The 25,520-nt window shown below is 49.0% G+C and overlaps 1 protein-coding gene across 2 annotated transcripts; it reads left to right on the top strand.

The window, feature by feature from the left end:
- Positions 1-199: 199 nt before the first annotated feature.
- MFSD13A (major facilitator superfamily domain containing 13A) lies at positions 200-19,876 on the top strand. Of its 2 annotated transcripts, none has more exons than XM_067537103.1 (9): positions 200-276; positions 8,136-8,407; positions 9,150-9,229; positions 9,992-10,441; positions 12,080-12,197; positions 13,202-13,298; positions 14,671-14,842; positions 15,760-15,953; positions 16,621-19,876. In XM_067537103.1, exons 2-9 carry the CDS (start codon positions 8,243-8,245, stop codon positions 16,899-16,901), a joined length of 1,557 nt encoding a protein of 518 aa, XP_067393204.1. In that variant the 5' UTR covers positions 200-276; positions 8,136-8,242; the 3' UTR covers positions 16,902-19,876. The 2 variants fall into 2 exon arrangements, with proteins under 2 accessions (XP_067393204.1, XP_067393205.1); XM_067537104.1 differs by having other exon boundaries at positions 226-276; positions 8,136-8,205.
- Positions 19,877-25,520: the final 5,644 nt, after the last annotated feature.

The following is a 25,520-nucleotide window of genomic DNA, read 5'->3' as shown; positions in this document are numbered from 1 at the left end:
TGTCACTCCGTCGAGAGACCCCCGCCGGCCCGCCTCCTGAAGCGGCCCTCACCCAAGATGGCCGCCAGGCTGGGGCTGGCTTCGTCTGCCCGGAGTGAAGATGGCCTCCGCGGGCCCCGCCTGAGCTCCGGCGGGCCATACCCACCCCTTCGCTCTTCTGGCAGCGTGGGCGGGGCCGAACGCCGGGGGGAGCCGGCAGTGCGCACGCGCGCCTGAGGCTGAGGAGAAGAAAGGAGAGCGCGAGAGCGGCCGCCGTTCGGTGCCGGTCAGGGGCAGGTAGGAGGCTCCGCGCGCGCTCCCCCTAGGGGGATGGGTGCCCCCATTCTAACGCTCGGGGAGAGGCGTTGGGGGGGAGGGGAGTGTACCCCCCTCCCCTGGGCTCCGCGTCAAGGGTCCGTCCCCTCCCCCCTCTAGCGGGGTCCGTCCCGGGGAGAGCGCTGTGTGTGGGGGGGGATTTGTCCCGGGTAGAGCGCTGTGTGTGGGGGGGGGGATTTGTCCCGGGTAGAGCGCTGTGTGTGGGGGGGGATTTGTCCCGGGTAGAGCGCTGTGTGTGGGGGGGGGATTTGTCCCGGATAGAGCGCTGTGTGTGGGGGGGGGGATTTGTCCCGGGTAGAGCGCTGTGTGTGGGGGGGGATTTGTCCCGGGTAGAGCGCTGTGTGTGGGGGGGGGATTTGTCCCGGGTAGAGCGCTGTGTGAGGGGGGGAGGGGTTTGTCCCGGGTAGAGCGCTGTGTGAGGGGGGAGGGGATTTGTCCCGGGTAGAGCGCTGTGTGAGGGGGGGGGATTTGTCCCGGGTAGAGCGCTGTGTGAGGGGGGGGAGGGGATTTGTCCCGGGTAGAGCGCTGTGTGAGGGGGGGAGGGGATTTGTCCAGGGTAGAGCGCTGTGTGAGGGGGGGAGGGGATTTGTCCCGGGTAGAGTGCTGTGTGAGGGGGGGAGGGGATTTGTCCCGGGTAGAGTGCTGTGTGTGTGTGGGGGGGGGATTTGTCCCGGGTAGAGCGCTGTGTGTGTGTGTGGGGGGGGGATTTGTCCCAGGTAGAGCACTGTGTGTGGTGTGGGGGGGCTCTATCCCCTCCCCCCGTTATCGCGGTCCATCTCCGGTAGAGCGCCGTTGGATGTCCTCCCCCCCCCCCCCGCTCAGGGCAGGGGTCTGCGCTGTGGGGAGTGCGGTACCGCTGTGCGGAGTGTCTGGAGCCGGGCTGCCCTCACCTCAGCACTCGGCTCGGGGTCTCCGTCCCCATCGCTTGCTGGGACGTGAAGTGGTGACCAAGAGGTCAAGCTAAATAAAAGGTGGGGCAGATTACACGTAAGGGGTTCACATGCTAAAGGCAGACCACTTACAATGAAGTGGGCAATTTGATTATTTGATTATTTATTTATTTCATGACCATCCAGGTAATTTTACAAATCTAGCCCGCTAATGAAGGCTTCATCTCTCCCTGGAAGCTGCTGTCTGGCAGCAGTTTCCATTGTAATTTGCACCTCTCCTGTGACTTTTTATCTGACCACCTCAAAGCATTTCACAGACACAAACTACATCTCCTACCCCCTGGGAGGTGTAGGTGTGCGTTATCCTCACTTCAGAGATCAGGAAATGGAGGCATGTGACTTGACAAAGATCACACAAGAAGTCGGTGGTGGAATTTGGGAAGAGAACCCAGGAGTCCTGCTTCTCCATCCCCTAATCTAGTCACTAATCTCTTCTCAAAATTCAATTTCAAGGGCATCTGAATGACAAAGTGAAAACTTGATCTAAACTAGGACTTCAGGTGGCGGTCCCCTTCTGCTTCTTGGACCATCCCCCTTTGCAACAAAACAAACCCTGTATCCAGACACTGCTCAAATGGTGTGAGTGGGTAAAGGAGAACTTGCATTGTTCAATGTTTTGAAGTCTTTCTTGCTCATAACAATGTAGGTAAATCTGCTTAAATTGGTCCACTGACATCTTTCAGGACTGAAACATCACAGAGGTTCCTGACTGCCTCAGTTTTGGGCCCGGTGGCAGGTTATCCGGAAACAACTTATGATCTGTTGATTGAAACTTAAGGAGGGAGGGAAGGAATGCATGCAGTTTTCTAAAGGTTCTTGTAAGAAAAAAAAATTCTCACTGACCAGTCCATACTGAGATGAGGTCTGACGAGATCCTGCTCAGATACCATGATGATGAGTGGAGAAGAAATACCTAGACAGAGATGTCTTGAACTGCATGAAAAGTGGCACCAATGCTTCTCAGCTTGCTGTACACTTCCTGTTAATGATAATGAGAATAATGGGCAGGTACTGAAGGGTTACACTTCCAGGGGTTCAGCACAGGAGTAGATTGTGTTTTTTTTTAAACTTGCATATTTAATTTTCTATGGGTTTTTGAAGTTAACAGATGAGTTCATGAACACAAAACACAAAATTAAAGTAATGTTAAGTATCTGACTTGTGAGTGAACCTGTCAACTTGATGTTTTATTCAGGTTCTTCTACCACTCTCATCACTGTAGTATCTGAGCATCTACCAGTAGTTCAGTAATCCACATGACTAACATCTATCAGATGTGGCTCATTCTCTCTCTCCTCCTCTGTGGGGAAGAATTGTGTGTGCAGTTATGTTTCAGTAGGGGATTCTTTTAATATATTTTTTAACCTGTACACCCTGCTGTGTGTTTGCTAGAGAAGGCAGTTCAGAGATGAGCACCTTGCATTTGGAGCAGGTGGTGGTGCTTATGACAGTCTTAGTTCCTGGGGAGGTTGTTCTGCTGTTTGGGACGGACCTCCAAGAAAGCCCAGACTCTTGTACAGATGAGCTTTACCCTTGTGGTGAAAAGTTCCATTCTGCCTGAGGAGCAGAGCCGTGGAGAAGGGTCTTTATCCCAGAGCATGAGGCAGTCTTTTAGATATTCTGGGCCCACATCACTGGGTGAGTTGAAGATAAAGACTGTGATATGTGAAGCTGTGCCATAAACTCATCCTTAAAGGCATGCTGTCAATGTTAATCTTTTGATACCAATTACTCAGGTAAAATGTTGTTTTCCTGTTCTCCCACTGACAAGTTGCTATCAGTTTCTCCTTTGCTAACTGATTACACAGAGAAACATGGAAACTGACTGCACCAAGGGCTGTCAAATGCACAAAAAAACTGGGGGGTGGGAGGGGGGGAGGGCTCTTGCTGCTTTTTTTTAGAAATCCTAGGTGTTGCAATAACACAAGGTACAAAAATCAGACAAAAATGGCTTTCCGATGACTGTGTCCCTTTAACCTTCCCTGTGCTCCAGTAGTTCATGTGTTCCTCAAACAGGGAATTAATTTTGTATTACATAGAAACACCTGAATGGATTAAAGAAGGCATTCTCAAAGCCGTGGCTGAGGCTCTCAATATAAGCTTCATTGTCTGCAGTGTTGTTGTAGCCATGTTGGTCCCAGGAGGAGAGAGAGACCAAGTTGGTTGGGGGGAATATCTCTTATTGGACTAACTTCTGTTGGTGAAAGGGACAAGCTTTTTGAAGAAGAGCTCTGTGGAGCTCAAAAGCTTGTCCCTTTCACTAATAGAAGTTGGTCCAATAAAAGATATTACCTTCCCCTGTCTCTGTGATATAAGATTCATGCATTCATAGAGTTTAGGGCAAGAAGGGACCGTTAGATGATCTAGTCTGACCTGTACATCACAGGTCACTAAATTTCACTCAGTTGTCCTTTTTGAGCCCAATAACTTGTTTGGCTAAAGCATATCTTCCAGAAAGAATCCAGTCTTGATATGAAGACATCAAGAGATGAGAATTCACCACTTGGTAGTTTGTTACATTAGTTAACCACTCTCATTGTTTAAAAACTTGTGCTTTGTTTCTAATTTTGAAAATGTCTGGTGCCAGCTTCCAGCCTCTTGTTCTTGTTTTGCCTTTCTCTGCTAGATTAAAGAGTGCTTTAGCACCTGTGTTTTTTCTCCCCATGAAGCTACAAATATACTGTAATCAAGGCACCTCTCAATCCTTTTGATAACCTAAACAGATCAAGCTCTTTAAATTGTGCACTGCAAGACATTTGCTGCAGCTCTTGAATCACTTTTGGGGAGGGGGTGCAAATGTAAGGATTGGCCCCCGGGGACTGGAGACCCATAGTATGCCACTGATTCAGCCTAATACTGATTCTTGTGGAATCACACTAGAAACCCGAGTCCCATCCCGTGGTGACTCTATATTGACAACTACTTGTTGAGATCTGTCAGCCAGTTCTTAATCCATTTAGCATGTGCTTTATTGATATTGTGCAGTACTCATTTTTAATCAAGATGTCGTGTGGTGCGAAGTCAAGTGCCTCACAAAAAGCTAAGTATTTTACATCAGTGCAGTTACCTTTATCAACCAAACTTGTAATCTCTTCAAATAATGAAATGGGTTTCTTTGGTAAGACGTATTTTCCATAAAAACTTGTTAATGCAGAGCATCAACTAATACAAATAGTGCGAATTATATAATTTGTGTCATTAAGGGTATGAACCAGTCTGACAGAAGCACATGATTGCACACTTATAAAAGAAAGATGTTCAATATCCTCCAATACCTGGGTGTCATGGCTGGCTAATAAACCAGCTGGGTGCCTCCCTGTTGTGCTTAGCAATTAAAGTGCATGTGGTTTGTTTCCTTATCTGAGCCAGTTGGTATTCCATTATTGCATGCACATTCCATAGCTTTATAAAAACATAATTATAGTAGGAGTCTGTTTTCTGTGAGTTTGTTAGTATTGACAATTGGTATCCATCAGCACTTTTCTGTAAAATCTACCTGTGTTGGCAATGGCTGCCCAATGGACTCTTGAGGAAACAGAGGAGTTAAGGCTTCTTCGGTGGCTTACAGTTGAATCCACAGCCCTAACACTTGACCCCTAGTGCCCACTTGAGAACAGTTAGGAACTCTGCAACAGCTTTATCCGTCCATCCATCACAGGCTCATGAAGATTAAGATATTAAATGGTTTTGTGGCAAATAAACCAGGCTGTCTTGGAGTTTTGTTTTGCTCTTAGGGTGGTGCTAGAGGGACAGAGCTAAGGTTGTTTGGATGACCTTAACTTTTAAATGTGGAGTTTTTTTGTTAACTGGAACTTTGCTGTGGCCTTCTCAGGATTTTTAATACTGGTATCTTTCTCACAGGGAGGGAGAACAAATTGAAGGCTTTTTTGACTGAAGTGATTAACTCTGAGTTCAGGTTGAAAGAATCAAAGTCTTTGCCTAGAAATCTCCTTAGATTTTGGAAAAAGTATAAAATGCTGCTCAGTGATGAACAAGTCATTTAATATGATAAAGGTAAATTCCTAGTAAAGGGTGAAAATTGCCCTTTATGGAGAGCCTGTATGAGGCATTCTGTGCTGTGGAGGAGTCACAAGGTAACTGTGTGAGGTAGGAAAGGGGTGTATGGAATGGTCTACTTGTTCACTCCAGCTGTGACAATGTCTAGAAAACTAGACCAGATGTTGCAGGAATCCTAAAATGCAATGCCAACATCTGCAAACATCCTTTGTAACAAAGGCAGTGCATTCCAGGTGTCTTTTATACAAACGTCCGCCTTCTTAGAGGAAGATTTACAAACTTTGCAAAAGCTAAACTTTCTGAAACTAAAACTGTTGTTTTTTAACTTCCATCTCTGTAGTTGTGCTCATGAGATGCAGAATAACTAATGAGAGAGACCTTCTCTTGAAACTCTTCTAGCCCTTATCTCTTGATGCTGAATATTGAAAAGTTCTGAGATATGTCATAAGTAACTTTTCCCCGGGGAGAAAGCTATGAAAAGAGCCGTGTGGCAGGTTTATACAATGTAGTGCTTTTTATGACTCTTGGAGCAAAATTAAGTTCTTTACATGCAACTATAATTTTATTCCTTTCATGCACACATTTACAAATGGAAAAAATGAATGACCTCATGACTTCCCAAACAAACATTAATTACTTACAGATGTCAATGCTTTGATCCCTCCTATGAGAGGTTATACATCTGTGATGGAGTCACAGGAAAAAGAGTAAAAGAAGCTTTGCTTACTTAAATCAACAATATGGTATACAAATGGCAAAATGGAATGTCTGTGGAAGCTCCAATGGCTTTGTTGCCTTTACAGTGTTTGTTAGAGCGAAGTACCTCTTGGATTTGGCATGCATAGGGCGACGTAAAGTGGTAGATTGACTTTTCGCTCTGATATGGGCTTTAGGTAGCAGGGTTTCCCAAATGTCTCAGCAGAAGGTGCAAAAGAAACCCCTACAGTAGGGGAAATAATGGAATAACCCATCCATGGGGAGAGTGTCTTCCTGTCTTAGAAAGAGGGACTGATAGGATAAAAAGATTTTACGCTGTAGTCCATCTACTGTATCTGCGGAAGCTCTCACTATATGTATAAATGGGAAATCCTGCTGTGCTTGTGGCCTCTGCTTTCTTGGGTTCTGTAGTTTAATGAAGTGCTGTGTGTGTGTAAAGTAAGCAGCAAAAAAAATAAAAAAAAAAAAAAAAAAAAGGTTTTGCTTAGTTTAAATGTTCTTGTTTTTCAATTTTTTGGAATGTTTTTGTGTTGAGGGTAAAATGAAACATCCAATTTTACCTCTTCTGTTCTCTTGCTTATTTTATATATGCCAACTCTGTCCCCCCCTTAACCATCTCTCCTCTAGACTGGCCTTGTCTACGCTAGCACTTTGGCTGGCAAAGCTTTTGTCGGTCGGGGTGTGAACAATTACAGCTTAAACTCCGAACACCTGATATTGACTATGCTGCAGTTAGATCTAATTGCAAAACTGGGTGTTTGACTCCAAGTGGAATATTAAATCTCTCTGTAATGATATAATTAGAATAAATGTTATTGCTTAGAATGAATGAGTTAGAAGGAAGTAATTGAGCATTCCTTGGGCTGGGCAGATAGTTTTTCTTACATTTGCCATAGAAATACTTACACTCCTGACTTCTGGTAAATGTTGAGTGGGTCTGGAATTTTCATATCAAGTTTCATCCCAGCTGTTGACTTCTTTTTCCTGGATCTAGGCTTGATGCAACTCCCAGTGAAGTCAACAGGAAAATACCAGACTCCAGTGGGCGTTTGGCTGGCCTTTAAATGACTGACTTTCACAGTTTGTTGGGGACTTCTTACAGTGCTAACGCTACAGAACTGACCGTGCCTGTGTTCAGCTGCAAGTTAGCTGAATCGAAACATGCATCCTTCCCATAAGTGCCATCAGGCAATCCTTGGTACTCGCGTTTTTGTGCTGAAGATGCAGTTCTCTTAACTGTCCGTATATTTAACTTCCTTTTGGAAGGGAGTGAGGACGTGCCAGTAGGTTTAGTTGTATTGCAGTAGTGACTACAGACCCTAATCGAGTTTCATGTTCCCATTGTGCTAGGCACTGTATATACACATAGATATGTGTGAGACACCTCTGTTTTCTATCTTTGGAGACCTAGATACCAAAGTAGTTTACATCATGTAACATCGTGGTGTCAACTAGATATTACCATAGTCCGATATTGACTTCCTACATCACAAAACTACAGTATAACTGGAAGTTAAGTAACTTGTGTCTGGGAGAGACCAGCTGCAGCAGGTCATGTCTGAGGTGCTTTGGGGAAGAAGTGTGCATGTATCAGGTTGTATCACACCATCTTGAACTAGAGCTTATTCCTGTTAGCTTCCTGTCATTCATTTTTGTGAGTCTTAAATTCAACCTGGTAATTCTTCTTCCTCAATTTGACTATCTAAAAATATCCGTGATTAGTTCTGTCTTCTGAAGACTATGTTGCTATATGAAACCATAAACCACGTTTCCTCTTGTGTTCTTGCCTTAAAGTATGGAAACAGCTAATTTACTCTGTGCCAGACAACAAAGAGTGTTAAAGTACAGTATATTAAAAACTGTCAGCATTCATACTAGTAAACTGATGAGATCCCTTGATCTAGCTCGATAGTTTGGGCCAAATGATACCTCCATTTAAGGGAATGGCTTTACTACAGTAGATGGCCGTTAGCATTTTAAGTTCACTTTTGAACAACTGAGCAAAGCAGTCTAATTTTGATGTGATTTGTATCTGCTACTAAAGCTTAAATTCATGTAGATGAGTGGGTTTTGTGGTTTGTTTGGGGTTTTTTAAGAAATTGATTCTGATTTAATTCTGTAATCTTTTTTCAACAGGAGGAACAATGGACTGGCCTCAACAAAGAGTCAACAGATGTTGGGGAGAGGTGTCCCATCTGAAATGGAGGTGATCTGGAAAGCTGAAGCACTCTGAATGAATCAACATGGGGTTGAGACTGTTGGGTTGTCTCTTTAACTTACCCACTGCTGTTATCTATGGGTCCCTGTCCCTCTTCGTTTCCATTTTGCACAATGTATTCCTCCTGTATTATGTGGACACCTTTGTTTCTGTTTACAAAATTGATAAACTGTCCTTTTGGATTGGGGAGGTAAGTTTCTGAGACTTATTTTTTCCTACTTGTTCTCAAGATATATGCAGTAGGACCTGAAACCAAAGCACCATGTTAAAATATGAGAGAACATTTTTGTAACTTAATTCCTTTTTTGGCAGGAAGTGATAGAAGAGCTAGTAGTTTCAGTGCTAAATTGGGTGAATTAGCTCCTCTCACTCAATCAAAGATAGTGAATTAAGGTTTAAACTCCAGCAACTTATATTTTTAAGAGTGCCTTTCCTCTTGGAGAATCCCAGTGCATTTTAAAATACACACTTCAGCAAGGAAGCACAGCATTGAATGAGAGTCTGAAAATCAGACTTCTTGAGTGCCTATGTATAGATTTAGGTACCTGACATTAGGCACTCAGGTTTGAAATGTTGGTCTCTGTGCATTACTCCATCTCCTCCCAAAGCATGAGTTCAAATCTGACTTTGAGTCATGTATGAAAGTGGGTGGTGTAAACCTATTTGCCAGTAGGTATTGTTTATACAACATAAAGCCACTAAGCAATTTGACTCTCAGCCTGGAGGGGCACAGTACTGGCACAGAAAGGGGGTTTGCGGTACAGTGACAAGGCCTATGTGTTACGTGACACATTATCACCATCCAGTTCCAACTGGTTATTGTCCTAGGGCACTATAATGGGTCCCCGTCTGAATGCTGATCACCTCAGTATCATGACTTGATTGCTGAAGTGATTCATTGCGGCTTGCCTCATTATTGTATCTTTTTCTAGACAGTGTTTCTAATTTGGAACAGCCTCAATGACCCTCTCTTCGGCTGGTTGAGTGACCGGGTATTTCTTAGCACACAACAGTAAGTTTGTGCCATTCGAATCCTTAGTTAAATGCTGAAATCTTCAGAGTAGACTGGGGAAAAGATTATCTGAAAATGATACCTTAAAAAGACTGGCTGTTAGAAGAAGATTAGCTAGGCATGAAAATCTTAAACTCCCCTGCTCATGGGATCCTGAGAAGTTGGATGTCGCTGTGATGGAAGTTTCAGGGTTGGGTGCTGCTTGTCCATCATTGCAGTGTCTGGAATATATAGCGAAGCGGGTCAACGGAAAGTGTAATTACACTAATATCCCCAGTCAAGTCACCTTAAGGGACTGAGCCCAGAAGTTTGGATCTAAAATCATGAGCCTCTGCTGCTTGAGTTAAACCCCATTAAACTTGGATTCAATAGCAGACATACAAACCTTTACATATGGTCCCTCCATCAGAGGGAGACGGAGCTACACTATTAAAACCAATTGAACAATCTGCCTTGCTGCAGATTTACCATGGGATTGTGAAGCAGACAGTGCTGGCCTGCCAAGACTGGCACTGTTCACTCCTGTGAACTGTGCACTCCTGTGTGTTTGCTCACATTCCTGGTGTTGGGGCCTGTTATCTCCTCACATTAGCAGAGCGAGAAAAACGGGTGCTGAACAAAGACACTTAACTACCCTGACAAATGCAGTATTCGGTATTGAGATCTTTTCCACTGCCTCTGAGACTTTCCTATGAGGAAATAGAGGCTGTGGCAGGGGGACTTCCCAGGGATTGTGACCAAAGTTTCTCTCTTCTCTTGCAGGTCAGGGGTGGAGATCTCCTCACCAGAAGTCATTCTTAAGAGACTTAAGGCACTGAGCCGCAATGGTCCTCTTTTTGCCTTCTCTTTCCTGGCTTTCTGGGTTTCGTGGGCCCATCCAGGTTTACAGTTCCTCCTCTGCCTCTGCCTCTATGACAGCTTTCTTACCATGGTGGATCTCAATCACAATGCCTTGCTCGCAGACCTTGCAGTTTCTGCAAAGGACAGGACTAGCCTAAACTTCTACTGCTCGCTTTTCAGTGCCATCGGTTCCCTCTCTGTCTTCATGTCCTATGCAGTGTGGAACAAAGAAGACTTCTTTTCTTTCCGGATATTTTGTGTGGTGCTGGCGCTCTGCTCTGTGGCTGGATTTACTCTGGCAACGTGGCTGCTAAGACAACGATTTGAGACTGAAGGGAAAGTGAAATGGGACCAAGAGTCAACCTTAAAAGAGTAAGTGGCACCAAACTACATACCATCAGATAAATACCCATTTGATGCTGTGGGTCTGGGTCTCGGATGGGTTTGTATTTAGGGTGACTAGCCCTTGCTGCTGCTGTGGCTACGCTCTATTTTTAGCTTGCTAGCTCAGTCAGTTGGGAATCGTACCCCCAGCTCCAAGTGTAGATATACCTTTAGTCTCTTAAATCACTTTTTAAAATGGAGCCTAGGAAGCCTAAGTCACTTTGGTAAAATGTTCAAAAATGCCTATCAGTCCTAGCTTCTTCCCTACAAAATTCAGAGTAGCCAAAAAAATTAAAGAGAGAGAGAGGGACTGAGTCCTGAGGAAAGACCCAGAAAACTGGCCCACATTAACTAGTCCCTTAAAGTCAGGTGTGTAGTTGCACATGCAGAAAGTGTAGAATAACTGCACCCAGATTAAATGAGTGCATGTGGTGTTGGGAGTATCCTGCTTACGAATGCCAGAGAGCCCGTCTTTGCACAGAGCTTCAGTAATTGCATGTTTAGTTCTGCACGCAGTTATGTGACTGGCTTGCTAAAAATTGGGCTCTTTGTCTAATTTGGTTACCTGTTGACAACTAGGTGGTTTTCACATCTCTCTACAAGCATCTACATGTAAATACCAGGGAGGAAAAGGAATGACTAGAATGGTGTATGGAACTAGAATTAGAAGTTATGGGATGGGTCTAAGAGAAGGAAGATCTAGGCTGATGACCAAAAAAGGTATCCTAATCCTGAGGTCTCCAAGGCTGTGAATAGACTTCCCAGGGAAGGGTTGTGCAAGCCCCATCTCATGGAACATCTGAAACTAGACTAGGCATAGCGCTAGAGAATGTATTGCTGGCAGGAGTCCTGTTCTTGGTGGCAGATGGACAAGAAGTTACCTGAAGCTTCTGTCCCTTAATTTCTAGAATATACACTAATAGTAAAAGGCCTGCACCTGTTAAAATGCCAGCAGAGCATTGTCATAGAAATAGACTTGCCCTCCTTTTACCATGATAATGGAAAAAGTAAATGTATCTTGCCTGTCAATCTTACTGCCTGACCTTGACTAAGCAGCTGGTGTGTGCGGTGCTGCTCATTCCAATGTTCATAACTCACTGTGCCCTTGGGCTGCCCCTCTGCTGTATCCACTTGTCACAATCTAAGTTTAAGAGATTAAAGTGCTCTTTGGAGCAGGGACTCTCTCATGTTTGGGCAGTGCCTCATCTAGTGAGGCCCAGTCCTGTCGGTGTTCCCACAGGACAATTAACAATACAGATTGAGAGTCGGGGAGTGGGAATCTGCATGGACTGTAACAGCTGCCACAGGAGGAATGCTCTTACTGGTGCAAGTTCGAGTTGCTGATTCACTAGGCAAATATTCCAAGTTTTTGATGACCCTGGTTCTGGTGGTTGCTTCTGGCATGGAGCAACATCACACCAGCTTCTGACTTCCTCCAGAAACAAAGAAGATCAATCATAGGAACTGTTAGGATGAGGAAAGTAGCCAGCTGGGCATCAGTGTATGCACTTCTGAGCAAAGCAGGGAGCATTGGGATTACCAATCCCTTCGGAGTGCAGAGGAAGGGGGATAATAGAAATTCTCACATGTGCAGAAACAATTAGAGTGGTTTCATTGTCCCTGTAGGTTGTACATTGAGCAACCATCTGTCCCGCTGGAGAAAAGAATCACCCTGGCAGAATACCTCAAACAGCTGTCCCAGCACCGCAACTTCCTCTGGTTTGTCTGTATGAACCTAGTACAGGTAGGTGTAGCACTGATGCTCTAGCAGTGATTCAGATGAGCCATTAGCCAAGCCCATCTGAAATTATGGTTCAACAGGATGTTGATTCCCCATGAGGAAAGTAATGGTGTCTGCATAACGCCATAACTCCTCTTGGTGCTTCCTGCACATGCTTGTGTGACTCAGCGTCAGCCAGCTGCTCTGATATTGGAGTCCCTGAGGAGTCTAAGGCTTCTGGGGGTCTTATTATTCCATCTACAGCCAGGAGGGGTGATAAAGTGTAAGCTGACTCCAGCTTCACTGAGGAGGAGGATTTGGCAAGTGGGAATTCCCAGCCCTTCAGACAGAGACCATCGTGTGCACTTTACGTAGGATGCTGCAGTTTAATGCCTTATTATGGCTGTTGGGAGAATTGCTAGTGCAAAAGCAATGGCCAGGGTAGTCCTAGTTCCTGATGTCGAATGCCTTGGGAACAGCTTGGAAATGCATTCTTTTCCAGCCTTCCTGTGGGAGCACTGAAAATCCTCTCCTTCCCCCACATGTTCCTGAGGTACACGTCACAGCTGGGCTTTACTTAGAGTTAGTTCTTGGTTCCTCAGATAAGTGGCCACAGGGATTACTGCCAAACACCAGCAGGCTCTCCGCATCGCTCACAGCCTCAGTCACCTCTGACTGTTTGGATTTCCCACATAGTAACACACACACAAGCTACTGGGCTGGCCTGGCTACTGGCCATTCATGGTGGCCATCTGTCTTGTGATGTACAAGGGTGCAACTGATGGTCCGCAGAGGTGAGTGCAGATGGCATCAGAGCTCTTGTATAAACAAAGCACACTGTCTGTCAGCAGAACCAACTGTTAGGCTCTACAAAGCAGATCTTAAGAATTGCATGTTGCCCTGGCACTGGACTCCTAGCAGAGCGGAGCCCAGCATGGCAGGATAACACCAGCATGCTGTTGGCTTAGCCTTCCTCTTCTTGCTCTGAGTACTGCTGGTCAGATAATCTCCATGCTGTTTTTTCACAGGTTTTTCACTGCCACTTTAACAGCAACTTCTTCCCTCTCTTCCTGGAACACTTGCTGTCAGACCGGATCTCTCTCTCTACAGGATCCTTCTTACTAGGTGAGCCTGCATGGGGAACTGCAGTAAGCAGCGCCCCAGAGCTGCTGGGTTGGTATTTGGCTGGTTCTTTCTTCCCACACACTGGAAGCACTGAGACTGGGGGTGGAGGGAAGGTGCACTCTATTTTTTTTTTTCTCGGGGCTACAGGTTTGGGACTTGGCCCACCTATCCCAGATAGGACCATTGCTGCAACTATCTTGGGTCTTAGATCTTCCCCTCCCTCCACAGACACACAAGAAATAATCTCTAATGCTTTTCAGGGGCAGGAGGGGGGGAGGCTGGCATTGGATCTCTGACCCTGGATTCCAGAGGTGTAAGGGGGTTTGTGTGAGACAGAGACCTAGATCTGATCAGCTTTGTAAACGGGAGTTCAAATCCAGACCTGAGGGTGGAGACCATGAGCTCAGTCGCTTTCTCTTAATTATCGTTGGCTCATACCCAGGCTCCCACCCAGATCTGCCCAGTGGGCAGTGCGAGGTTCAGCAGAGGCTCAGCTCTGGAATACAAAGGTTGTCTCTGGGCCAGGGCTGAGGGGCATTGGAACTACCATGGCTGACTTCCACCAACTCAAGGAGCTTGTGTGTGGAGTCCGATCGAGTGAGCACAGAATTGGAAGTTTGCAGCTCCAGTCCTGGCTCTAATGCTAACTGCCTGTGTGACACTGGACAAGTCAGTTACCTCCTTAGGCCCCGATGCCCCCATCTGAGAAATGGAGCTAAGACTTCACAGGAGAGTTGTGACATAGGTGGCGAGTTATATGGGCCCATGGTGCCTAGGCTCCACCAACACTGAGGATGGTGGGCCTGGCTCCACCAATATTTCTGTGGTGCTGGGGGGCCGGCTGTGGCGCCTCCAGTGGCGCTCGGCCCTGGAGGTGCAGAATGCAGTGGCCCCAGCATGGCCTGGCCCTTCTGCTTCCCACCCCCCTACCCGACACTCAGCGGCTGGCCAGGATTGACAAAGCTGCTCCAGCCCCAAGTGGTGTGCGGTGCAGCGGCTGCTGCTTCTCCCTCCAACCCCGCTGCTCTCCCCATGAGCCCAGCACCCGGGCCAGGAGCCCTTCCTCCCCCGCCCCCTCCCATGTGATGTGGGCCCAGCGCCCTGGCCAGGACCCGTTATGGGATTGGGCACCACCAAAAATTATACGGACCTGGCACACGAGTTGTGAAGATATTTTTGCAGTGCTTGGAACGGAAGAAGTGACACGTAAGGGCTGAGTATTTCCAATAGCACAAATTCACTCGGTTTAAACGTGTGTAGATGTTCTGTAGTTTTCTTCCTAACACCCAGCTGTCTGAGTTGAGCCTGCATTGGTCTCTTGGCCCTGCCAGATGCTGAAACGCCCTTGAATTGTTTGTGCCTCTCTCCACAGGTATTTCCTACATTGCCCCTCATCTCAACAACCTCTATTTTCTGTCTCTCTGTCAAAGATGTGGGGTTTACGCGGTAGTGCGAGGGCTCTTCTTCCTGAAGCTGGCTCTCAGCATCATCATGCTCCTAGCTGGACCCGACCAGGTGCATCTGCTCTGCATCTTCATAGCCAGGTATGCTGTGTATCGAGGGTTTCACTGACCTCTGTGCCTATGGGTGAGCTGGTGGAAGTGGTTCAGGTGCTTTGCCACCCCAGGTAGGGTAGATGGCGTCTCCATTGAACAGCTGGTGAACCTCCGGCATACAGGTGAGCCATGGTCATGCAGCAAGTCATTGTCAGAGCTGAGAGTAGAACCCCGGAGTCCTGACTCTTGACCAAGTGCTCCAACCCCTAGATCAGGTTGTCCTGTCTAGTGAAGAACTCCTTCACCTCCGAAGGACTGAGCTAGATGGACTGAACAATCCATGTTTACTCCCCACTTCATACAAACTGTGTTTAAGAAGCCATGGGGAAATCACGCTCTCTCCACAAAAATCATGCTGTGTCTGCAAACGCTGGCTTGGCTCTGCCACATGGGACTTATTCTCGCATAAGCAGGGAGGACCAAGGGCAGCTGCTTTCAAACACACAGTCTGTCATCTGGTATGCGAACTCTGAACTGGATGAACATTGCCATGTAGCCTGTTCCTAGCAGGCCTGTTCCTGCACTAGGTGAACCTCCTTAGCTCAGCGGGCTGTACAGTGGACTCGAGTGTGCAAGATGAGGCAGATGGTTGTTCTCTGCGTTCTGGTAGTTCTGGGTTAGTGGGAGGAAGGCTGGGCTTATGGCTAAGGCACTGGCCTGGCACTGAGGCGTTCCGGGTTCAGTTCCTGTCTCTGTGAGGGTGTGGCCTTGGGCTTCCCCTTTCCGTGTACCCATTTCCCCGTCTGTAAAATGGGGCGAGGACCCACGTCTGAGGGGTGGTGACGTTAAACTTCCTATAAAATGGATGTCAGGTGCCAGGGAGAGGTGAAGCAGCACTGTTCTGTATTAGTCTCTCTGTGTTTCCGTGTGCTGCTGTTCCATCTCCTTTCTGCTACGCTTCGCAGTAACCGGGTGTTCACGGAAGGGACGTGCAAGCTGCTGAACCTGGTCATCACCGACCTGGTGGATGAGGATTTTGTCTTGAACCGCAGGAAGCAGGCTGCCTCAGCACTGTTGTTTGGGATGGTTGCCTTGGTAACCAAGCCTGGTCAGACCTTTGCCCCCCTGATTGGCACCTGGTTGCTCTATGCTTACACAGGTGAGTGACGTAGGAAGTGTCCTTGGGAGACAGCGGCGAGGTGGGGTGGAGATGAATGCGTCTGCTGGCTTTTGTGATGTGACATGCCTGGACATAGTCCACTGGCAACATAGTCTGCAGGATGTTTTATTACTTGTCAGGTTGTGTAAGTTAACCTTCCAGGTACTTTTGCACCCATGCCACCTTGAGTGTGGTGATTGTCAGGCTTGGGCAGCATGTGAGTGGGAGACCAGCCTGAATGGGAATTGGCTGTAGCGATTCACTCGGGGCGTTCATACCGGACACATGTCCCAGTGTGGTGCTATATGCTGTATCTCAGCCAAGGATGAGCTTGAAACCACTCCCTCCCTACCTCTCGTGTTGAGTGACTTCAGATTTGAAGCCAGGCCTGTGAGATACAGATCTGATGCTAATCCATCTCCCCACGCCTGCGTTGAACTCCTCATTGCATGATCTGCTCCCTTCTGCCCGTGCATGGGTATCCCAGGAACCTTGTATCTGAACTGGACTGAGAGTTATTGGGCTCTGGGACCTTGTCTGGCGGCTGTGAGCACCATGCACAGACCCCAGAAGGAGATGTGGAGAGCTCCACATTACAGCAGTGGTTTGGGGGTGCATGGCGTTTTTGCAATTTGTAGCTGTGTCTTACAAACTGTTTTGGCCTCAGGTTATGACATTTTCCAGCGGGACCCTCTGGGTAACATGGGGAGCGCCCAGCCGAAGCTGGAGTCCAGCGCAGCCTGGGAACCAACTCTGCGCCAGGGTTGCTTTTACCTCCTTGTCTTCGTCCCCATCACGTGTGCATTACTGCAGCTCCTTAGCTGGTCTCAGTTCAGCCTCCATGGGAGGCGCCTCCAGACGGTCAAGTCCCAGCGCCAGAGCCCGACACAGTTGATTGCAAGAGATCAAAACGATCTAGATGTGCCTGAGCCCTTCGGCTCTCACTGATTCTGTGCTGTGAGTGTGATTACGCCTCACTACAGGCCAGAGGGTACAGACTGAGGCGAATGAGATTGCTGATGAAGAATTGAAAGTGATTACAATTCAACTGTGAAATGCTTACAGTTTAGATGTTTACTCACTCCAGGAGGCAGTCAGTTTGGAAGGCGGATACTCCGGAGACACGGGTAACTGGAATGTGCTCAGAGCACTGTGGGAGGGAAGGGGAGTTTGCTCAGGCAATTAGATAGTCTTTGCTCTTGCACTTCTTGCACCCAGGGCTCACTGAGATGCTGATGATCCCGGGGGGTGACAATGGTAAAGAGCACGGGTTCCCAACCTTTGTCTTTCTGAGGATCCCCACGACATACTATAAAAATTCCACCGCCCACCTGTGCCACCACAATTGTTTTTCTGCATATCCATTAGATTAAAAACCAGGGCTGATGTTAAGAGGTAGCAAGCAGGGCAATTACTAAGTTATTCAGCTTCAGCCCTGAGCAGTGGCGCTCATGCTTCAGTTCTCTGCCCTGGACCCCAACAAGTCCAACGCCAGCTCTGCTCTCTGGTTTATTTCGGTGGACCCCCTGAAACTGCTTGTGGCCCCTCAGAGGGTCTCAGACCCCTGGTTGAGAACCACTGGCCTAGAATAAAGGAGACAGACATTCTAGTGAAATGCCTAGTGCAGGATCTCATCCGATGGGACATCCGTGGGAAAGCAGATGCTGTTGGGCCAGACAACTGGTGGTTTTGTGCAGTCCCAGGGTAGATGTAGTTATACAGGCAAAAAAGAGCTTTAGCTTACTTAGTTCAGGGAACTGGGATAAGCCATGCATTCAAAAGCACTCTTTGTGGCATAAGCTCTACGTGCAGTCCTGTCTAGCGTGGACTAGACCCTGTCTCCTGCCCTGCGCTAACTCCCAGGCTCAGCAGGAACAGGTAGTGTTACAGAGCACTGTGGTCATCTCCTTGGGGGAATGAATGCTCTTCCTCACCAGGCCATGCAGCCGGGTAGGGTCACCCTGGACTTACTCCAGCAGCGGAGGGCTGGCCAGACCACTGGAAGAAGTGGTGACTCTGGGGCAGGGCTTCGGAGCTGGAAAGGGGTTTACAGGACAGGAAAAATTGGGATGGGGGGAGGGGAGTGTCTTCTAAGTAATTGGGATTTGAGACTCCTCAGTGTAACTACTCCCTGCTGATGTAATGCCTTACACCTAATTCGCTGTCGAGAAGTGACGCAGTTCTTGGATCAAACCCCTTTTGTTGGGTTCAGGAGAAGCCTGTTCCTGGAACTGTTTTACGCGAAGCAGAATTCCTTTAGCAGGATCAGCACGCACTTATCACAGCTGCAGAAGTCTCTCGTGGGGTGTTCCTAACTGACACTTTTTGAAGTCATTCAGCAGCCCAGAAAAAGCTGGGGTGACTTGCCCGTTGAGCTCTGAGTCCAAATGAAGGGGGAACTCTTTGCTCAGAGTCCTAATGCTAATCGCTTTCACACAATCTGCAGGGGCTTGTGTGAACGTGATCCCAGACTGTCTGCAGTGAATGGGCAGCATGGGGGAGAGCCCACCTTCCCCACATTACTGCCTTTCATCAGCGGGTTCCTTGTCTGCTTTTTTCTCTGCTAAATAAAAACTAATGGCACGTGGTTCATGGTTCTTGAAGCCAGTTTTAAACAGGGTTTAGGACCTGGTGTGTGGGAGGTGGCTCTCGAGCCATCCCCTCCACCCTGAAGGGAACTGATACAGAAATAGCAGTTTTGTTGGGGACCTACTCGCCACCAAGCCTGATGAGATTGCTGAGCATTGTAGCCCTTCCTCTTGGCAGCCTTTCAGTAAGAGGGAGCAGGGCTTCATGCGAGCAGCCTGCCCATGCAGCACAAATAATCCTCTTGAAATCAGCGGAACTGCCTATGCCCAGAGCCCAGGGGAACCAAACTGTACCTGGTAAGGGGAATAGTTTTGTTTCTGCCCCAATCCAGGGGCAGTGGAGACTCCATTTTAAACCATCGTGGCAAACCTCTCCACTGCTGGGGAAGGGAAGCCCAACCCTGCACTGCTATCAGGTTCTTCTCCTACTCGCACCCTTTTAAATTCTTCTTTTCTACCATTAGTGAAATTTGGGCCCCAGTGAAATGTATGGGAAAACTCCCACTGACTGCAATGGGGGCAGGATTTTGCCCCATCTGTGTAAATAGACATTAGTTTTGTGTCATCAAGTAGTATACGTGCTGAGAATTTAGAGCGGTATCTAAACCAATGAGTGGCAGTTCTGATCATAAACTGGGTAGTCTTTTGTCTTGTCTTGTTTTAAACCATGTCCTAGTTGGTCAACTGACTAAATCAGCAGCCAAACAGAAGTTCTGGCCTGAGATAGCAAGCGGGGTTGAAATCGACAGAAGGACTTGATCACGCTGGGATCAGAATAACCACACGTTTGTAGCTAGCACAGTTCTGATCCTGGTTGCATGCAGGGGCCATTGATCTGTGAAATCCTTTAACTGGTTTGTCTTGGAATGGGTTATGCTGAATCTATTTCCGCTTGCATTGGCAAAACTGGATCATGACCAACATGCGTCGTGCCAAAGCACTTTGGGATTTGGTCTCAGTCTTGACTGGAGGTGGACAAGCACCCGCCTCCTCTCATAGCGGCAGGAGAGCAAGGAAAGCAGCTGGAGCATGTAAAGACCAAACTCCCCCATCATGTCTAACTGAATACCCAGCACATACACCAGTGAGGTGGCTCTGTTGGGGCTGCTGCTTGTTCTGCTGTTAACACTGGGGCCAGCCAAACTACTGCCATTTCACCTCAGGACAAAGCCGCCTTGGGGCTTGGACCCAGATGTAACAAAGCTGTAATATTTACTGCCTGGAGGCTTCTGTATCTTTTGATGGTCAAATCATAACTTATTTATGTAATTTTTAATGAACTTTGGCAGGTTTTTTCATTTCCTAATGAGTTGATTAAAAACGACCTTTTCTGTACTGTTGTTCTACGGTTCAGTTTGGGGTGGGTATGTTAATACTGTCCGTTTCTGGAGAGCTTTACAAGCCAGCGAAGCTTGGTCTGGACTAGATTCCGCTTCTTGGATCTCAGGCTCCCAGCATGAGCCAGGTGGGATCTGTAGTTCCAAGGTTTTGGCCTTTGATCTGTGTGTAACAGCTACAGGTGTACAAAGTGCCAGTGTCCTCTCAAGTTCTCAACTGCAGCCTGGGCAGACGCTCCCTCTCTGAACTGCAGCTCTTGCGGCACACCCTGCTGGTTTTGGACTTGCTTGTGACTGGGCTGTGCATCCTTGATATCTTCCCCGTTCCATATTCTGCCAGGCTCGGAGCACGTCTCTTTCCAAGCCCATTTCCTTAGGGCAGTGCTACTCCACAGGATCATGTCTAATAGCTAACTGCCTCTCTTGCTGCTGTGAGCTGGCAGGCCTGTGAAACTGCACACCACTCAGACTTCTCAGTCTTGGACATATGCAGGGCAGCCAGATGGTCCCTGCTCCAAACGCCTACAGTACTGTTGCTTCAGTTTAGCCCCGTAGGGAAAATCTCGTTTTCCCACTAGGGAAAACTTGGTTCTCTGGCCTGAAGAGCTTGTTCCCAGAGCAGGAGAACCTGGGCTTTCCCACTCCTTAGCATTTCCCTTATTGGAGTTCACGCTCTGGTGATCTGCACCTCACGTTTGGAGGAGTGAAATCCATCTGGTTGGGTTTGGGGCTGGGTTTGCACTTGCAGGTGCCAGTGTTGATGATCTGGGGCATTGCTTGAGCTACTTGCTGCCCTGTAATGAGGAGACCTTCAAAGAAGCAATACTGAACTGCCTGGAATTCTGCTCAAGAAACCATTAGCCAGGCTGCTCTTTCCCGGGCTCAAAAAGAATATTTTTGAGGTGATGCATTTTTATTTCTCAGTAATAACTCAGGAGTTGGGAGGAAGGTTCTGGCCAGCCAATGGCAGTGGGGAGCATGTGCTGAGCAGGGAGAGGTTTGTGCACTGGTGGAGGATCAAAAAGTCGTCCTCAGTGGTCTAGGGCCCTGATTAACTTAGGGTGCCAGAGGTCCCGTGCCCAAATCCGGGGGAAGCCCGGCTGGCGGAAGTGAAAATGAGGGGACCTTAATTTTGTCCAAAACACCATCAGGGCAAACGAACACACGATTGCTGGCTATTAGACCAGCTGATTGCTAGCTATGCGACCTAATGTGGGGAGGAAATACCCTACCTCTGCCACTGTCGAGCTCTTACTTCAGAGGCAGGTGTCTGTTTCTGGCCTCTGCTGGAGACGGGCTACTGGGCTGGACTGACTGTAGCTTGTTCCAGTCTGGCAATTCCTCCGTTTCAAGGTACTGCTAGAGAAGTTCAGCCCTGCTGGGAGTTGGCTTCCATCTCTCAGGTAGCCAGATTGTGCGACTGTCACTAACCATGCACGCTCTCTGCAGGCGTTGGCCCATGGAAAGTTTTCTGCCTCGGTGTGCATCTGTTAGAGGTTCACGTTCCCCTTTCCCTAATACCTTGCGCTGCGCCCCTCTGGCTGTTCTTCCGTTCTTTGCAGAGACTCTCTGTTTTGTGTGTGTGGGTGGGGTGGGGTAGGGGGAAGGTGTTGTGGTGTCAAATCTGGCGTCTGGCTCCCTTCATTTTACATTCTTCTGTTGGCTGTGAGCGTGAGTGAATTCGCAGCCCCATCTAGGCACAGTCCTTCCCGCAATACAATCTGAAGCAAAGTTCTGCTGCCAAAAGCTTTAACTGCCCTCCTTCTACGTCCGTGTTAATGTGGCTTTTCCATCTGCTCTCTGATTTCCCTTCTTAAAGATTAAACACTTAGCCGCAGGAGCCAGAGCTCCCCCTCCCAGCACGGTTCTACCAGCCAGCTCTCCCGGCCTACTGCATGTGCTGGTTTTCTGCTCTGCTCTACACCGGGTGAAAAGTGAGGGAGCAGCCTCTTCTCTGGTCGGGAAGTGACTGACTCCATTGTTTGAGCATGTGTCATTCTGGCCTCCCTAAGAGGGAGCAGAGAACTGTCCTGTGGGAGGATGTGGAATGTGAAGTCGAGGTTGCCTATATCAAGCTTTGTCTCTCTACCCTGCACTAGTGTGAGGAGTCAGAGCTCGTTCAGCCATTTAGCGACATCCTTTTCAGGGCTCAGATGTACCTTAACAGGGGCGTACCATGCCAGAGGCGGCAGCTGGGATCAGTGACAAGCTTGTGTGTACTGCTAGTCTCTCTCAGATGCAATAGGACTGGGCCCTACTCAGATATTTTACCACTGCCCCTTCCTGTTGGACTTTCCTCCCTGGCCTCCTCAGCCGTGTGTTCCTCGAGGAAAAGCTCAGACATTGGTCGTCAGCTGGCACCGAATGAACATGGCCAGCTTTGACTGTCATGCTGCACTGCGCTATTCTCTGGGAAAGCTGGATTCGCCCAGACACCATCTTAAAGCTTCAGGTACAAGTGCCTCCAGGGGCAGCACTGGCTGAACTATTACAGCAAACTTAGTGTGAACGTGAGTGGGCCCCCTGTGGCAAAAGGTAACCCCTTAAGCCCGGCCCTTGTCCCATCTGCTAGGTAAGTAATCTCCCTTTGCCTGTAGCTTTCCTCTGTTTGGCACCCTACTGTCTCCATGCTCTACACAGACAGGGTCTGCTTTCCCATGAGGAACATGTCGGAAATCGACCCAGTCTTGCGACCCTGGAGCAAGCAAAAACTCGGGCACTGTGTGTTCCAGGCCGATGCGAATAGGTCCAGTCGAGGAACGCCCCACTTCTGGAAGATCATAGCCACTACCTCTGGGTGCAGTGACCAGTCATGGGGGGGTAGAAACGACCTTCTGAGGCGATCCGCCTCGCCGTTTCTCACTCCCAGGAGGTGAGAAGCAGTCAAGTGGAAATTGTGCCTCACAGCAAAGTCCCACAGACGGATAGCTTCCTCGCAGAAGACCAAGGAGCGCGCTCCGCCCTGCCTGTTTATGTAAAACATGGCTGCGGTGTTGTCCATCAGCACCTGCACCACCCTGCCCGTCAGGAATCGGAGGAACACCTTGCACGCTAGGCAAATGGCCCTGAGCTCCGTCACATTGATGTGCAGGCGCCTCTCCTCCCCCGACCAGAGCCCCTGAGTGCCTAGGTTGGCGCTGATGTGGGCTCCCCATCCTACATCTAATGCGTCAGAAATTAGGGTGACCGACGGGATCAGTTCCCTGAACGGAACACCCTTCATCACTGCCCTGGGAGTCCACCACCAGTTTAGGGAGGCTAAGACGGGTAGGGGAACTGTGACCACCCGATCCAGGGGGTATCTGCTTGGCACATATACCGAGGCCAACCACTCCTGAAGCGGTCTGAGCCTCAGGCGAGCTAGTCTCACGACGTAGGTGCAGGCAACCTTGTGGCCCAACAGCTGCAGGCAGTGCCCGGCTGTCGTGGGGCATCAGTGCAGCTGGGAGATGATAGAGACCATCGCCTCGAAACGTGGCTGAGGCAGGAAGGCCCCAATGAATTCTATGCATTGCACTGGGGTTAGTGTGGACTTCTGCTCGTTTATGGGCAGTCCCAGCCTGCTGCATGTGGAGCAAGTGAGGGTCACGCTCTCCTGCACTTGGGACCTGGACCTGCCCCTGATCAGCCAGTCGTCCAGGTAAGGGAAGATCTGCACACCCTTTCGTCTGAGGCGGGCAGCTACTACCGCCGTGTGTGTGGTGAACACCCTTGGAGCCAAAGATAGGCCAAAGGATAGGGCTGTAAACTGGTAGTGGGAACCAGCCACCGTGAAATGAAGGAAACGCCTGTGGCTGGGGAGGATGGACACATGGAAGTATGTGTCCTTGAGGTCGAGGGTGGCATACCAGTCTCCTGGATCCAGGGAAGGGATTATGGAGGCTAGGGAGACCATGAAAACCTGAGTCGTGTGATATATTTGTTGAGACGACACAGGTCTAATATGGGTCTCAGACCCCCCTTCGCCTTGGGGATGAGGAAGTACCTGGAATAAAACCCCTGCCCCCTTGTTGCAAGAGGAGTTGCTTGTGAGAGGGGTCCCTGAAGAGGGACGGGGGGTGGGTTGTTGTTTGGGGGGGGGGGGGAGAGGAGGTAGATGTAAGTTGCAGGGCATAGCCCCTAAGGACTATCCCAAGGACCCAGCAGTCTGACGTGCTGTGTGCCCGTTTGGTGTAGAAGGGCCTTAATCTGTCTAGGAAGGGGTGAGGCGGATCCAGGGGAGTGGTAGGGGTGCCACCCTCAGGCGCATCATCAAAATTGCCTTTTCCGATTGCCTGACCCCTTGGGGGGGGCCCTGCTGGAAGGCTGAGGACGAGCTGGGGGGCTGGTTTCGCCTTCTAAACCCTGCTTCTATCCCTGCTCCAGTAGGGCTGGGAGGGTCTAGGTGGAGGCTGTGGTTGCTACTGCGCCTGGGGCCATGACTGCCACCTGGAAGCCTGGGGCGTGTACAAGCCCAGGGAGTGAAGCGTGGCCCTGGAGTCTTTAATCAGTCCGATCCGAAAACAGGCCCGACCCAGCAAAGGGGAGGTCCTGAATCGACTGCTGCACCTCCTGGGACAGCCGTGAGGATTGCAGCCACGAGCACCGTCTCATGGCAATGGCAGAGGCCATGGCCCTGCCCGCCAAGTCAGCAGCATCACTGGACGGCTGTAGCGCTGCCCTCGCCACCGTGATTCCTTCATCCAGGACCGTGGTGAAGTCTGCGGGAGTCCCACAAATTAAAATTGTACCTGCCCAGGAGGGCCTGGGGGTTGGCAATCCTGAACTGCAGGGCTGCTGTCGAATAAACACTCGGTGCTGAAGTAGATCGGGACGGCTTGGAGGCCGGGCAGCGCGCTGCCTCCATTAGCAGGGCTTTTAACCGAATCTCCCAGTCCTTCTGGGTCTGCGGTTTAAAAGCTCTGCATATTTTGCATTTGTCCTTCCTCTGCTCTTCCCTGAGGCACTTAAGGAGGGCCGGCAGGGCCTCATATACCGTGGCATGTGCGCGTAAGGCTCCAGGGGGTGCCTGAGCCAGCTCTCTGGGATCTGCTCAGGGGAAAAAAGTTCCGGAAACAGTGCACGGAGCTGTGCACTCACCTAGAGTGGAATGGACATGAGCAAGCACTCGAAGAACGAAGTCTTACATGTCGAAATTCAGAGACGCCCCGAAACATCTCTAGCAGATCAAGGCTTTTCTGGCAGGAGAAAGCAACATTTGCTCCCACTGGAGTCTGCCCCATTACTTCCCCCTACTCCGATGTGGGGAGTAGCCCAGGGGGAGCAGCCCAGGGGGAGCTGTTCCACAAAGGTTTCACAGGCTCTGCATGCAGATTCTTCCAAAGTGCCCCCACTTCTACCGTGCTGGCTACAATTAATTACCCAGCTGCTGCCTGGGCCAAGGGCAGAGGGAGATTTTTTTTTTTTTTAAATACTATGTCTCATTCGCCCCTCCCCCTCGCCTTGTCCGTTGGGTCGCTTTGTCCCTCCACTTTGAATCCATCAAAGCACAAGTAGCTAGCCCACAACGGTAACGTCATTTTTATTTACAGAGCCCCTGGTACAGCATGGACATGAGCAGAAATGAGTTACCACGGCCTAGCCTCTAGATCAAGAGATGAGCGCACGGGTTACGCTCCCCGAAGCACAGGGAGGGCTATGCC

The sequence above is a fragment of the Emydura macquarii genome, unplaced genomic scaffold, assembly GCF_026122565.2.
Source record: "Emydura macquarii macquarii isolate MOO-44397 ecotype Brisbane River unplaced genomic scaffold, CSIRO-AGI_Emac_v2 contig_3692, whole genome shotgun sequence".
NCBI lineage: Eukaryota > Metazoa > Chordata > Testudines > Chelidae > Emydura > Emydura macquarii.
Note: the sequence above shows the minus strand (reverse complement) of the source record. Positions and strands in the feature narration are given on the sequence as shown.

Excerpts from the sequence above, each read along its gene's own strand:
- MFSD13A (XM_067537103.1), top strand. The coding sequence starts at position 8,243 with ATGGGGTTGAGACTGTTGGGTTGTCTCTTTAACTTACCCACTGCTGTT. Across the intron at positions 12,198-13,201 it reads TCTGTATGAACCTAGTACAG|GTTTTTCACTGCCACTTTAA; the intron begins GTAGGTGTAGCA and ends GTTTTTTCACAG. Across the intron at positions 13,299-14,670 it reads TACAGGATCCTTCTTACTAG|GTATTTCCTACATTGCCCCT; the intron begins GTGAGCCTGCAT and ends CTCTCTCCACAG.